This window comes from Oryctolagus cuniculus, chromosome 11 (assembly GCF_051225735.1).
Source record: "Oryctolagus cuniculus isolate XC-2025 breed Fujian yellow rabbit chromosome 11, ASM5122573v1, whole genome shotgun sequence".
Taxonomy (NCBI): Eukaryota; Metazoa; Chordata; class Mammalia; order Lagomorpha; family Leporidae; genus Oryctolagus; species Oryctolagus cuniculus.
In genome coordinates this window covers 41,351,521-41,367,471 of record NC_142877.1, presented here as the reverse complement: position 1 = coordinate 41,367,471, position 15,951 = coordinate 41,351,521, and the positions used below count along the sequence as shown (strand labels likewise).

The window sequence follows — 15,951 nt, the reverse complement described above, 5'->3', positions numbered from 1 at the left end:
TAATCTATCTTCAATGCAGTATTTTCAGTAAGTGGTTTCTGATTTAGAAATTGTAGCTAAATGGAAAGTCCATTTAAAAATATTCTGGTTAGTGATTCAGATTAGGATCTAAGTTTCTGATCTTCATGTTGAAAAAGTGACTTGTACTAAGAAAATAGTAATTCTAATTGGCAGTGAAGGTTAATTGTCAGACTCGTCTTTGCCTGTGGGATGCTCTTAATTGTCTTAGTGCAATGGTGGTGCCATGATTTTCAGATCTGATGAGCTTGAGTTCTTCTGGAATTCTGCTGTGATACTGAACAGCTTTCTCAGTATCACTGTTAATGAAATCGACATAAAACTGCTATATTTGATGGTGTTAAAATGCTGTGCACTGTGTATAAATGTCATTAACAAGTCTTAGGGCAGTGAAATGCAAGATGACTTTGTGTTTCAAGGCATTGCATGAGAAAATCAGGGTGGCATCTTTTTTTTTTTTTTTGAATTACACATACTTTAACAGTGAAAGATCCTATTGAGAGAAAAACATCTAGTTCTTCAGAAATCAAGAATTAGAATTTTCCAGCTAACTTTCTTACTGTTTGAGGGTTACTGAAGTGAGAATTGGAACATTTTAGCCAGGAGCCTGAGCTTTATCTGGGTCTCACACATGAGTTCTGGGGCCCAAGCACTTGGGTCATCCTCTCCTGTTTTCCCAGGCATGTTAGCAGGGAGCTGGATCAGAAGTAGAGCAGCTAGGACTTGAACTGGTGCCCATATGGGATGCTGGTGCTACAGGCAACTGTTTATTGACCAGCTGTGCCACAGCACCAGCCTCCTAGAACATGTTTTTAGAACAGAAAATCATATATTATCTTTGGTCACCAAAATATCTAGTAAGAATAAAAACGTGTGAATGGAACTGATATAGAGCTACTTTAGAATACTTTTAACCACTGGAGGACAAGGAGCAGGTTTTTATTGTTTGTGCGTTTTTTGTTTGTTTTTATTCATTTGAAAGGCAGAGTTGCAGAGAGGAGGAGAGAGAAAAAGAGAGAGAGAGAGAGAGGTCGAGAGAGGTCTTCCATCTGCTGGTTCACTCCCCAAATGGCTGCAATGGCCAGGGCTTGGCCAGATCGAAGTCAGGAGTCAGGAACTTCATCCATCTCCCACATGGGTGGAAGGGGTCATCTTCTTGGGTAATCTTCTGCTGGTTTCCCAGGCACATTAACAGGACGCTTAATCATACATGGAGCAGCCTGGACCCGTACTTTCCCCTAAATGGGATCCCGGCATATTAGGGGGCGACATTTTCTGCTGTTTCACCATGCCGGTCCTGAGGAGTGAGTTTTAATCAGGTAATGCAACCAAGCGATTTCCAATGGTATCCCTGAGATTTGATTAGAGAGGAAAAAAGGCCAAGGCCTAAATAAATAAATGGATTTTAGGATTAAGCATAACAACTTTTTAAAAAAATATTTGTTCATTTGAAAAGCGGATCTACAGAGAGAGAGGGAGAGATAGAGAGATCTTCCATCTGTTAATTCACTCCCCAAATTGCCACTGTGGGCAGAGCTGGGCCAGGCTGAAACCAGGAGCCAGGAGCTTCTTTGAGGTCTCCCATGTGGGTGCAGGGGCCCAAGCACTTGGCATTCTCCACTGCTTTCCCATGTACATTAGCAGGGAGCTGGATTGGGAGCATCTGGGACTCAAACTGGCACCCGTGTGAGGTGCTGGCACTGTAGATGGCAGCTTACCCAACTGCGCCATAGCCCTAGCCCTTTTACCAATATCTTTATGCTCCACAAGTTCTTTTTGAATGGATGTTTGGTATGGCGTTAAGATACCACTTGGGGTGTGCCCACATCCTATTTTGGAATGACTGGATTTGAATCTTAGCTGTGCTTTCAATTCCAGCTTCCTGATTGTACCCACCCTGGGAGGCAATAGGTGATGATTCAAGTAGTAGAGGTCCTGCCTTCCGCATGGGAGATCCAGATTGAATTTTGGGTTGTTGAAAGCATTTTGGAAGTATACCTGTAGCTGGTGTTGTGACTCAGGAGGTTAAGCTGCCAGCTGTATACCAGAATCCCATATGAGCACCAGTTCAAGTCCTAGCTGCTCCACTTCTGATCCAGCTCCCTGCTAATGTACCTGATAAGGCAACAGATGATAGCCCAAGTGCTTGGTCCCCTGCTAGCCATGTTGGAGGCCCAGCTGGAGTTCCAGGCCCCTGACTTAGGCCTGACTCAGCCCTAAGCATTGTGGCCATTTTGAGAGAGAACCAGCAGATGGAAGATCACTATCTGTGTGTTTCTGTCATTGCCTTTCAAATAAATAAAGAAAAAAAAATTAAAAGCCTCAAAATTATTTTGACTTTTTCCCATAAAATAATTTTTAAGTAAATTCTGTATAGTATTTCTGTACAGTCCTTCCTTCATCTTGTTAGTCTCTACCAAGTTAAATCTTCTGATTTCAGATGGCAACCAGGACCCTTAAGGTGGGTCTTGGGGTAGGTGTGGAGTTGCCTCATTGAGTCATAATGCCTCATGAGAAAATTGCAGCAGACACTGTCACTCATAGGCTTACATTCATGTTTTATTCCCCAGAAACTTTAATAAAATGTGTGTGCTATTTCATCTCTTTTGCTATCCAAGCCAGGCTGAGGATTGTTAAGCCCAGGTGATCCTGGACTCTCACTTTCGTTGTCCTAACTCCAGTTTCTGGTTAACTGGAGTGATTACTGGCCAATATACTTCTTGACCCAGTGTCTGTGGGACATCTGAATGGACCTCCCTGGTCTCTGGCCCATTGGCTGGATCTATGGAAAGTAGCACAGAAAGAACTTCCTTGAAGCAGATCCAAGCGACATTTTCTCTTTTAGAAAAGAAAAGATATCAAGAGCAGGGAGCGCTGACGGGTGGTAACTCCTGTCACAGTGATTTCTAGCCACAGTAACTCCACAATTGACTGGATTCCAGGCTCAGCTTGCAATACCAACAGCTTTTTGCTTTTTTACCGACAGTTTCTGAGTTATTGCTGATATTTGCTATTCACATTTCTCTTTTTTTATTTTTATTTATTTATTTTTATTTAGTAAATATAAATTTCCAAAGTATAGTTTATGGATTACAATGGCTTCCCCCCGCCATAATTTCCCTCCCACTCTCACCCCTCCCATCTCCTGCTCCCTCTTCCATTCCATTCACATCAAGATTCATTTTCAATTATCTTTATATGCAGAAGATCGATTTAGTATATATTAAGTAAAGATTTCATCAGTTTTCACCCACACAGAAACACAAAGTGTAAAATACTGTTTGAGTACTAGTTATAGCATTACTTCACATTGGACAGCACATTAAGGACAGATCCCACATGAGAAGTAAGTACACAGTGACTCCTGTTGTTGACTTAACAATTTGACACTCTTGTTTATGGCGTCAGTAATCTCCCAAGGCTCTAGTCACGAGTTGTCAAGGCTATGGAAGCCTTTTGAGTTCGCCGACTTTGATCTTATACAGACAGGGTCATAGTCAAAGTGGAAGTTCTCCCTTCAGAGAAAGGTACCTCCTTCTTTGATGGCCCCGTTCTTTCCGCTGGGATCGCACTCGCAGAGATCTTTCATTTAGGTCTTTTTTTTTTTTTCCAGAGTGTCTTGGCTTTCCATGCCTAAAATACTCTCATGGGCTCTTCAGCCATATCTGAATGCCTTCAGGGCTGATTTTGAGGCCAGAGTGCTATCTGCCTTTCTATGAGTCTGCTGTGTATCCCGCTTCCCATGATGGATCGTTCTCTCCCTTTTTGATTCTATCAGCTAGTATTAGCAGACACTAGTCTTGTTTGTGTGATCCCTTTGACTCTTCGACCTATCAGTGTGATCAATTGTGAACTGAAATTGTTCACTTGGACTAGTGAGATGGTATTGGTACATGCCACCTTGGGACGTTTCTAACTCCACCATTTGGGGCAAGTCCGATTGAGCATGTCCCAAATTGTACATCTCCTCCCTTTCTTATTCCCACTCTTATATTTAACAGGGATCACTTTTCAGTTAAAATTTAAACACCTAAGAATAATTGTGTGTTAATTACAGAGTTCAACCAATCGTACTAGAACAAAAAAAAAATACTAAAATGGATAAAGTATTACATTGTACATCAACAGTCAGGACAAGAGCTGATCAAGTCACAGTGCTCACATTTCTCTTTTCATTAGTAAATAACTTTCGTTTGGGAAGTGTTAGTTAGGCTTGTCTGTTTAAAAGCATATGTAATAATTACCACTACTGTCTCTAAATCACTTAGAACATGTGAATGCCAGTAGAAGGTTCACCTGAAGTTAGCAGATTGTCACCATTAGGGGCATGCTTTTTACCTGTGTCAGCTTCTTCTTTCCTTCAGATTACATGAGCAACTTTCCTGTGTTAATTTACAGTATTTTTTTTTTTCATCAGGTGGCATCATCACTATCACGAAAGGCATTTGCTAGTTTTGGGACACTTGTTGTGATGATGTACTTAATGTGTGTTGCCCAAAGCCTGGCACCAGAAGTTCTCTTCTTTTTTGAGTGCATAGGATATAGCATTGTATCAACCATGCCTTTAGTGTGCTCTCTAACACTTAGTTCTGCTCAGTCTCCTGATTTCATACAGTGATTATACAATGATTCCATGGAAAGCCTAGGCATTTGTTGAAGAAAGTGCGGTTTTTGATTATGATGTCTAATCTGTGGATCCTGAGCTCTTGTTGGTAGATCCTAGATTTTTCCTCTTTTTTCCCCATATACTTAATATGAAATGGTACAACAGTCAAGAGCATGGTAATTCGAGTATTTCAGCATTTGTCCTACTGTTACTAGGAATTAGTCTCTCATTTTTTTTTTTAATTTTTACTGTAATATGTTATTTTAAAGCTAATGGTTGTTAAATGTAATGAATTTTTCCTTTCATATCAGTGCACTCCTTTGGTCTCACTGGTTTGTCAGAGCCATTGGACATTCATTGCTCATTTTAGAGGTGCTGCAGCAACTGCATCTGGAAAATTCACACTTAGTTGCTTTTGGATGTGTTATGCTTGAGTGCCAAAATATATTTGCATCTATTCAAGTACTCCGAAAGAGGGAACAAGTGATTGTCTGTGGAGTGGAGCTGAGGAGCCGTTGATAAAATTTTTGTATGCTGGAGGGCTTCTGTGAGTTATTCAGTGACAAATTAAAAAAGAATTTTAGTGGAACTAGAAAAGGAAATAGATCTTCCAGGAGTTGGCCAAGCTCTCCAGTTAACAGAAGAAACCTGCCATGCGCTACAAAGAGCCATCAGCTATCAGTGTCTGTGTTCTCCATGACTCACCTGCACTTAATCCCAAGCACTCATCAGATGGCTTCCTCCATGAGATACCTGCCAGTCCTATGTGTAGCACTTGTACATGGGCTGATTCAACAGATATTTTTTTGGATGTCAAAGCCCTAACTGTTCTTGAAAGAATGTACCCAAGGCTATTGGTCCCCAGAGTAACAGCATCAACATTATCTGGGAGCCCACTAGATAGACAAGTTCCCAAACCCCAACCTAGACTTATGGAACCAGAAAATCTAGGGATGAGACCTGGTCATCTGGTTTATTATCAGTGTGTTAGTGATTCTGATGCATGCCTGAGCATGAAAACAACTGACCAAAGCTAACCCTACGAGGCCTGTTCCTTTGGGAGACAATAATTTATACATCTCTTTAACCCCCTTCCTGTCTTGTTCTGCTCACCATACTGGTCTCTATGCTCTCTTTTTGAAACATCATTTTCAGCTTCACACCCCATAATGTGGTTGTATAACGTGTCTTGACATGGATTTCTTGGAATTTACTTGTTGGGAGTTTGTCAAGCTTCTTGAATCCATAGGCTCAAGTCTTTCTCTGGGTTTTAAAGGTTTTCAGCCTTTATCTGTTTAATTTTTTTCTGTGCACTGTAAACTTTCTTCATGTTCAGAGACTCTACTTACATGAAAGTTAGATAATTTCATGTGTCCTGCAGATTCTTTAACATCATCTCATATTGGCTCTGATTGCTTATGTTTGTTTTTTTTTTGTCTTTTTCCCTTTGCTTTTCAGATAATTTCAGTTGATCTATCATCAATTCATTCATTTTTCCTATCATCTCTGTTGTGCTTTCAAGTCCATCCAAAGAGTTTTTGTTTTAGTTTACTAAATTTTTCAGTTTTCCTATCTTTTATTTCTTTGTTTTTTTGAAGGGTGTTGAAACATTTGTTGGAGCATTTTTAGAATGGCTGATTTGAAGTTTTTGTCACATAACCTCAGCATCTGTTGCCAGTTTCTTGCCATGCAAGTTGAGACTTTCCTGGTTCTCCCTATGCTGAGTAATAGTTTTGGATCATGTCCTGGATGCTCTGAATGCTGTGTTTGGATACTCTCGGCCTTGTTTGAATCCTATGGGAAATGTTGATACTGTTTGTTTTACCAGGCCTTTTGCCTGGTTGGATTCAACCTATAAGGTACAGTCAGTCTGTGTGCATTGTCGCTCCAGTTCCAGTCTCAACTGAGTTTCTGAAACCTTTGTAGTGCTATTACAATAGCTGTGGGTAAGCCCCACATAGGCCAGACCGGGTCCTGAGCAGAGGTCAGTCTTAGTTCCATTCTCGGAGTCTTCGTGTGCTATTGAGGATCAGATCTGTGTGGACACAGGTACTCTGTGCTTTCCTTGAACATTGCTCTCCTCACCGCTCCCCAGCTACTTTGGATCCTCCCTTCTTCACCCTCCACATGGAGCTCTCTACTCTTTCATCTACCTCTTGTTTTTGTGCCTGTGCCTGTGCCTGTGTCTAGGCCACAGAGTGAGAGGACGGAGAGATGAAGCACAGCAGCAGGGTTCTGCTTCACCCTCTTGGAGACCACAGAGCCCCTTGGAGAAAGACGCTGCCCTTCCTCCTGGGCCTGCTGCCGCCGCCACCATTGCCGCCAGCAGGACACGCCGCCGAGGACTTCCCCTTGAGCTCTTTCTCTTGCACTAATGTCCACTTTGGAGTTTCCTCCTAGACTCAGCCAGGAAACCCTGGAGGAAAAAATTTTGCCATCCATTCACTGTTATCAGTTGGGCAGTGCTTCAGATCCTTCTGAGAGCTGCTACATGCAATCTTTCCAGGCCATAGCTGCATTCAGTGCCTCAGGGCACAGTGTGCTTCTCCCATCTCACCCAGAACCACAGCTCCTTCCAGAGGGTGGCTCTGGACTGCTGAAGAAAGAGGGAGTAGATTCAAAGCTGAATTTTGAAGTGAATGAATGATGTTGTAATGGCATGAGGTGAAGAAGTGACTTAGATATCCTTTGACCCAAGTGTGCAGGGAAGAAATGTCTAAAGACTGGAAAGCAGGTGTGATGAGTACCAGGGGTAGTGTGAGACCAAGGTGGGGGTTCATAGGCAGATTTGTCAGCTCTGAAGTGCCAGGATGGTTGCATGAATTTCCTCTGGAAGTCAGAGCTCAGCATTCAAGAGACAAGTAACCCGTGGGCCCAGAAGCAGAGGACAAGGCAGCATTTGGCCTAACGGGAGTTTTGTAGAAGAGCAGTAAGGAAAAGATGTTGAAAATAAGAAGCTGAGAGCTTGGGGATAAGAGGGAAAGAAGGCATTTTGGAAATGACTGTAGGATAGGACATTTGGAACGTGCTCCTCACCTCCAGTGAGCAGTAGTGTGGTGACAAAGTCTGTGGATCTGGGGAGAGGAGTGAATGGACAGTTGTCACTAAGGGTGTACCCAGTCACTGTGGTGCCTTCTAATCGGGGCCTGGGGATTTATCGGATCATCATCTACTGTCTTGGATTGCCTTTCACTGACCACCTTAGCTTTCCAAATTCCATATCCTCTTTCTGTTTCTCCCATGTGGTTTTAAGAAGAAATAAAAATCAGCTCCCACTCCCTCACACGCACATCTAAAAATTTCCCTGGGATCAGACTGGAGCATCTCGAAGTTTCACAGAGCTCCACACTCAGCCCGTGCACACCATTGGGCAAATTATTCTTGATAGATTATTTGGCTGGAAACCTTAATAGCAAAGATTGAAAATCAATTTTCTTTCTTCTCCAGAGTCCCAGAATCTTAAGTTTGCAATTTTCACTTTACAAAGAGCAAACAGGGGTTGAAGTGATTTATCTCTAGCAGGAAATGGTAAATCTGTATCGGAGCTGTCCACATTGTACAGGAAGGGAAAGGCCTGTGTGGCTTTCAGGTAAGATGTCAGGTGCATTTATACCTTCACAAGTACTGATAGTCTGATAGTGTGCTTTGATTCCTGGTATCTGTCACTCACCCCCAGGCCAGCCGCCAATACCAAACTAGTGTGTCCTGTTTGAATTTAATATTTATGTGAGATTTTCTCACCCACCACAAATACCCTGTTAGATTTTAATGTTCTCCATTTAACTAACCAAAACCATTTTGGGGATAGAGAAAAATTACTGTCATTCAAGTATCTCAGATAACAAAGTCCACGTAGAGCAGACTGAAGCCCTAGAGCATCCCACTTACTCTGTTCTTAAATATCGGTGTATGGTACTATAGATGCATCTTCTTCAGGACCCTCCAAATGGTGCCATCATCACAGCTCATTTTAATATAAATAAGTGTCTGAGGGCATTTAAAATGGAAGGAAAGCTATCACACATGGACAGGTTTCTTTTTGTCTACTGTTAGTTTAACTGCCTGGCAGTAAAATGAGAAAATTTACCCATCCTCCCTCCCCCTGACTTCTGATCCGGACCATTCCAGAAAATTCCCCAGCAGAGCGTGGCTCCCTCAGCTGTCACATCTGAAATGAAAACGTGTCTTTCACGGAGCAGGCTTGTGTGTTGGGCAGATGGGGGTAGAGGTTTTCTAAGGTAATTGAACTCTAGAGTGGGGAGGGGGCCTGAAGCAGCAGGACAGGAGGCCCTGGTTTTTATTCCCATTGCTGCCTCTAAGTACGGCAGGTTGGACAGTGAACTCTGAGGACTGTGGTTGTCTCAGTGTGTGTTGGTTGTAATCCTGAATAAAGGCTTCATCTTCATCTCAGAAATACTCCTGTGACAACAGTTCATAGGAAAGTAACGAGCTGATCACCTTGTGCAGTAGCAGAATTAGAAAATCTTACCGGACACTTGAAGGGTAGGGAAATGAATGGTGGTATTGGTTATTGTCTCTGTACTCTTTAGAAATGACTAGAAGTGGTTATATGCTTCTGTCAGCTTATCTGAAATGTTAACACAGAAGAGCTCATGTGAACTAGCCTTCAGTGGTTGCTCAGAGATTTAAATGAAGCTTTTCTTCCTCCCTCCCTCCCTTCCTTCCTCTTCCCCTCCCTCCCTCCCTCCCTCCCTTCCTTCCTTCCTTCCTTCCTTCCTTCCTTTCTCTCTCTCTCTCTCCCCCCCTCCCCCTTCCTCCCTTCCTCCCTCCTTCTTTCCTCCCTCCTCCCTCCCTCCCTCCCTCCTTCCTCCCTCCCTCCCTCCCTCCTTCCTTCCTTCCTTTTGAATAAATGTTTGACTGCCCTTTTACAATGTCTTTTCCCTTCTATCTTCTTTTCAGTCAGCCTGGAATTTGTCTATCTTCAGATATTTAACAAGCCCTGAAGTCATCTCAGAGAAGCCCTTGTGTATTTCAAGGAGGTTTAGACATGCTTCCAAAATTACAAATTAAGCGCATCACAAAAAGTCCATCTGCTGGGATTAATCACATTAACCCCAGATTCAAGGACTAGAAGCTAGTGTCTGGAAGGAATCTTAGAAATTTTCCAGTTTGATGGCTGGATGAGGAAAGTGAATTCTGGGGAGGATGAGCAGTGACTTGTCCTTGGTCAGACTAAGATTTCTGGGCTGGACGCAGGCTGTGTAGCTCATCCAGAAACTGTACTTTCTTAACCATTCTCCGTCCTAGTTCCTTCATTTATTCCTTCTTTACATTCATTCAATAATATCCTCCATGTCCCCCCCAACCCCGTTTATTTTTTTCTTTTAGTTGATTTCCTCTTTTACCTCTCACTTCTCCCCTGGGTAACGTCCCCACTCCTATTGCTTCACTTATGAGAGTATCTTCAGAACATTCACGGGAAATACATGTTATGAAAGACAATGCATTTAAACGGTTTTTGCACCAAAACAGACTTGTTTTTAATTCATTTTTCCATGATGAACTTTTTGAAGTATCCTCATAGATATGTTCACTTACTTGTGTATGTGTTTATATATATATATATATATATATATATATATATATATACACACATACCCAGAGATAGATAGATGGATAGAGAATAGATAGATAGATAGATAGATAGATAGATAGATAATAGGTAGGTAAATTAAAGAAGTAGATAGATAGATGAGCATCCCAGGCATTTGTTTTATAACTTTCGACCCAATTGTCATTTGCCACGGTATTTCAAATTCATTAGATCTAAAACCAAACAGCTGATCCCCTCACCTCCTCCCACCCCCATCCTGTCCTTTCCCAGAGTTCTCAGTGAGTGTGGCTCGTTCTCCATTCAGTGGGGAAGTCCCAAACTTAGGAACTGACTGCCGCACTTCCCTTTGTCTCCCTGTTCTAGTACATCACCAATTCCTGTTGATTTTATCTCCTAAATATCTTCTGGATTTGTTTGCCTACCCCTCTTCTTCAGGCCTGGACATTGCAGTAGTCTCCTAGCTTGTCCATGTCTGGTCGGATCCCCTTTGGCCATTCTTCATCCAGTTGCGAGAATGGTCGTTCCAGAACTCAAAGCTAACCATGTAGTGTTGCTGCACCTGTCTTCCAGTTGTCATCCTCACTACCGCCTCTCTCCCTACTCCACTTCTTCCTCCTCCTCGCTGTTTTCTGCTCTAAGACCTTTGCATATTCCATTTTTCCCCAATTCATCCTTTAAGATTTTCTGAAGCATGACTTCCCTGAGAGAATCCTCTGACCTCCCATACAGTAAACCTCCTTTTTTCTCCTCCTTTTTTTGAATGCTGAGCCTGTTTTCTCTCCTGCATTTGCAGATTTGCATTTGTAAGATTATTAGATTTTTATCTCATCTACTTTTTAAAACTTATTTAATTTTTTTTAAAAAGATATTCTTTACTTACTTATTTGGAAGGCAGAGTGACAGAGATCTTCCATTGGTTGGTTTACTTCCCCAAATGCCCGCAATAACAAGGGCTGGGTCAGATGAAACCCAAGAGCCTGCATTTAATCTGGGTCTTTGATGTGGGCTGCAGGGACCCAAATATGTAAGCCATCATCTGCTGCCTTCCAGGGTATATGTTAGCAGGAAGCTGTCCCAGAAGCAGAGGAGCCAAGAACCAGGCATCCACATGGGATGCAGACATCCTGTTATGTCTTCAGTTGCTTTCCAAACACCTGCACCAGTATGTTTGTTAAGTCAAAATGGACAGTAAAGGAAAAGGAAGGAGCCAGCCTTAATGGAGCCCCTTTTACATGCCAGGCAGTTGACATTATTTAGGTAGAAACAATTTAGTTGTTGTGGATATTTTTGCTTTCCTTTATAACTCTTTAAAGGACTTTTTATGTGAACTCGATGCAAATAATGTGGGTGGCAGGATTATTTTCAGTGATTTAATGTTATTTGAAGTATGTCTCTGAAATACTGTTCTATTTTGCCATTACCATATTTTAGCAATTTTCAGCTTGCATGGCTGGGCATGTGATTAACAGAAAGAAAAAAAAAAGAATTGGATTAGATGTAATTAACACCTGGAATGCTATTGCCTTATTAATCTCTAATGTAACTTTAAGAGCATTAAATATGCATATATCCCAGACATGGCTGCTTAACTTTTGACTTTGTATGTGGCATGCAGCTCTAAGTCTTAGGCTTAAAAGGCATGGGAAATACATTTCTTAATTATGGTCATGGTGCTTTTCCATAATTGGAAAACAGACAATGCAATTTTACATGAGGGGGATGAAGCAGATGTAGACTGTAGAGTGGGTAACATTCAGCATTGCCCTTCTAGGTCTCCTAAAACAGCCTTCTCACGTTTATTCCATTGCTAGAAAATAGTGACAACTACCAAAACCAGCTCTTCAGTTACTCCCTGTGGTTGTACTCTAAACCGATTTGGTATGTGTTTTGTTTAAGATTTATTTACTTATTGGAAAGACAGTGTGACAAAGGGTGTGAGAGAGAGAGAGAGAGAGAAGGAAGAAGGGAAAGAGAGAGAGAGATCATTTGCTAATTCACTTTCACTTCCCAAATGACTGCAAAAGCCAAATCAGAGCCAGGCTAGAGCCAGGAACTCCATCCAGGTCTCCTGCATTGGTGGCAGGCTCCCAAGTATTTAGGCCAAGTACTTTCCAGACACATTAGCAGGAATCTAGACTGGAAGCAAAGTAGCTGGGACTTGAACTGGCAGTCTAGTATGAGATGCCAGAGTAGCAAGGGGTAGCTTAACCTGCTGCACCACAACACCAGCCCCTAAAACAGTTTGATTTTAGCCATGTTGAACTTGAAATCTCTCTGACACCATGGTAATGTAGGTGGATGTACTGGTTGACATTTCAGAATAGCTATGTGGAGTAATGATGTTATACCTGAAGGGTCTTTGTGATGATGTCACCCAGGAGAGAGGCTGGCAGCTGTGGTCAGTGGGATGTCATATGCCCTGTCCAGAGCAGGCAGCTGTCATGACCCAGGGGTTTTTGCCAAGTGGCAATAAAGAGCTGATTCCATATCATCCAATATTGAAAGGGATATTAGGAAGAAACCTGGAGTTTCATGTGAAAACTTCAGGTTTAAAACTGTTGCAACTAATATTTTTGTTTTTGAAGCTTTAAGCAAGATATGACAGAACATATCAGTGGACAGAATTTTATCTCTGTCCACCAGTTGTGGCCTCTGGTCAAAACTCTGTATCCCGGTTCTGTGGGTCATCACAGTCTGTTTTTACTTGAAGCACCCAGGATCACTGCTTGCTGCTGTTTCACAAGCCTGTGTTTCGGTGGATTTGGCTCTCTCCTCTAACCCATTCTGCTGTCTGAGGTCATCCTCTCCCTGTGATGACTCCAACACTTGCTGTTGCCCTCCAGATACCCAGTAAGGCCTAGATCAGGTCCTTCACGCCGAAGTCTGTCCTTAGCCACAGCAGCCTATGCCCAATCACTCAGATGCTAGCCACTCAATCATCCATGGTGGCTGACTTCAGTATGTGGTTCTGGTCTCCACCAATACATCTGTTTCCGCCTACACAGCCTTGTCATGCGTGTCTGTCCTGAGGCCCCGTAGGCTCTCAGGCGGTGGGACCAGATACAGCACGTGAATCTCTTCTGCGGCTTTGCTCCTGTTGCATGCCTCCAGTGACAAGGAGCTCACTGACCTGCCCACACTGTGCTAGCTGTGGACAGCTCTGACCTTAGAGAGGACTTGTTTGTTTGCTTAACCAGGCTGACAGCCTCCTGACCCTGCAGGACTGTTCTCGTTGGACACTCCTTGAAATCCTCTGCCCCTTACACAGGTTTTTTTGCCCCAATAAGTCAAAAAGGAGCATTTCGTGTGTGTGTGTGTGTGTGTGTGTATAATGTGGCCATCACAATTCTAACAGTGTTTTGAGCAGAGCAGTGTTCTTCCTTGGAAAGAGATCACACATGTGCACAATTTCTTTGCTGTCAGATTTTGTGGACAGTTTTAGTAAGTTACCTGCACTCTGCCATTTTTGCTTTGTTTGCATTTGAAAACACTTTTCTCTGAGAGTTGCACTTTTATCAGCATTAATAAACATTTCCCAAATTTGTGACCATATGCTTTGCTTGATAGTATGTCTCTGGAGAACCAGCTTCTTTTTTTCTTCTAAACAGTCAAAAGTCTAATTATCTGTGTATTAAGTTTTAAATCTCATAATGGGTTGTAATGTTTAGATTCATCACTTCTGCCTAGGATATTATGAGTATTGTGATGTCAGCTATAAAAATAAAAGTATTCACAGGTTTAGAATTGGCTTACGGAAGTAGACGTTTGAGACTGAAGCTGAATCCTTTTATAAGGCATTAGAACTTACTTTTCAGCTCTAGAATTGCAGGTTATGATGTTGTAGCTTGCTGTGAACTCACTGCTGTTTTTGTGTGCTCTCAGGTGCCGTGATACTCTTGGGCAGAACCAATATGTTTCGGTTTAACCATCCAAAGGAAGCCGCCAAGCTCAGGGAAAAAAGGAAGGTGAGCAGCATGGTGTCTCCAGGGGACCTTGTGCTGTGGCATGGCAGTGTGGGTGGGTGGGCCCACGCCACGCTGATTCCAGCACTTGGATGGCCCAGAGTTCAGAACCACTTGCAAGGAGGTTCTGTAGCCTGGAGTGATTCCAGGCAGTTTCCTTATGGCAGATGATTGGCAGATGAAGTAGGAGGGCACCCAGTGAAGTCCAGAGCAGGAGACAAAGCCCCGTCTAGACCTTTCTAGACTTTCTCTTTAGCCTCCAGCCTGACCCCCACACATCATTTTGCTTGAAGTGGAGAGTGACTTCCACTCAATCAGCATCTGTTTTAAGAATTTATCTGATGTTGGAACCACTTTTCACCCCGAAGCCGCCACAGTCAGTTGGCTGTTTCATTGCTGTGAGACATAGAGCAGGGGTGAGTGTAGGACTGTTGACTGGAAGGTGACTTTTAGTGACAGGGCGTGGGAACTCCTGAATGGAGGAGATGGGCAAGGAAGAGAAAGGAAGGGAGAAATGAGAAGGAAGGAACCTGCCTAGGGACAGCACGACTGGCCTTTAGACTGAAAGCTGGCCAGAGTTGACAGCCATGTTTCTCTGAGCTAGGATCTGTGCCAAACTTCCACATTTGTTCTACGACTTTAAATGTGCAGGAGCATTTATGTCCCCTGTGGGACAGACATGATCATGAAGAAAAGAAGCCTGAGGCAGACCCTCCCTGACTCTGTAGCCAGCAAGTAGGGATCCTGGGCTGCACACTGACCTGTGGGCCTGGAAACCTCTGCCCTAACCACTGAGTTCCACAGCCTCTCTCCCCAGGCGCTCTTTTAAGGGCCGCCAGGAGATGGCAAATAATGACAATGTTGCAACCCCTGCCAGGGAAGCTTCTTGTGTGTTCCAGCCTTGAGACCACAGGTTCATGGGAACAAACAGGGAGGGGAAAACCTGCCCCCAGTAGCTTTGCATGAAGCCCAAGCAGCCAAGCTCCACACCTGCTCTCCCTGTGCCTCTCCCTCATCTGCCCTGGTCCCTTAGGATGCACAAGTGAGTGACAGCAGGAGACTGCTGCCTGCCAGGGAGTGGAGTGGAGGGTGACAATGACAACGATGGTGTGACCCCTTCCCTTCTTGAGTTGAATGCAGCCTGGCCAGGGAGAGCAGTTGGGTTGTAGATTCCGGGTGGATTTCCCCAGAGCTAGAATGCCGAAGTCCTGCTGTGCTTGCGGCTTGGGTTTGAGAATGTCGGAGCTGGCCACCCCCACTCTGCTGTCCTCAGACAGGTTGTTAGTCCTGTTCCTCAGGGGTGCACGGGCCTCATTGTCTCTTGTGAGTTGACAGTGAGCCCAGAGCACTGGCCGTCTCTTATCCTCTAAGGTAACCGCTCTGCCCTGTGTCTGCTCTTAGAGTGGCCTTCTGTCCTCCTTCAGCTTGTCCATGACCGACCTCTCGAAGTCCTGCGAGAACCTGTCTGCGGTCATGTTGTATAACCCCGGGTAAGCGAACGGCGGCGTCTGCTTCTCTTATCACAGTTGTGGTGTGTCTTGTGCCAGCTCCGTTATAGTCACGAGATAAAAATAAAGCTCACGCAACTGCGCCTCCCTCGCAAATCAGCCCTAGTCATTTTCCAAGTTCCTTTCTTGCTATATGTGTATACCATTTTGTTAGTTATAATCAGACCCTAAATGAAACTATGTTTTCTGATTTTTTTTTTTTTTTTTTTTTTTTTGCTTAGCAGTGTTCTAAGCATCAGTAAGGATTGTCACGGGCTTCATTATCATTTCCCAGACTGTCAG

At 43.4% G+C, this 15,951-nt stretch overlaps 1 protein-coding gene across 7 annotated transcripts in view; it reads left to right on the top strand.

Annotated features, from left to right (window-relative positions):
- The window catches only part of KIF16B (kinesin family member 16B), a 314,749-nt gene that overhangs the window by 158,264 nt on the left and 140,534 nt on the right, over window positions 1-15,951 (top strand). For all 7 annotated transcript variants that reach the window (XM_008256361.5, XM_070052109.2, XM_008256360.5 and 4 more), the window contains exons 16-17: window positions 14,082-14,164; window positions 15,563-15,651. In XM_008256361.5, coding sequence (XP_008254583.3) covers window positions 14,082-14,164; window positions 15,563-15,651 — 172 coding nt within the window. The remainder of the gene's footprint in view (window positions 1-14,081; window positions 14,165-15,562; window positions 15,652-15,951) is intronic.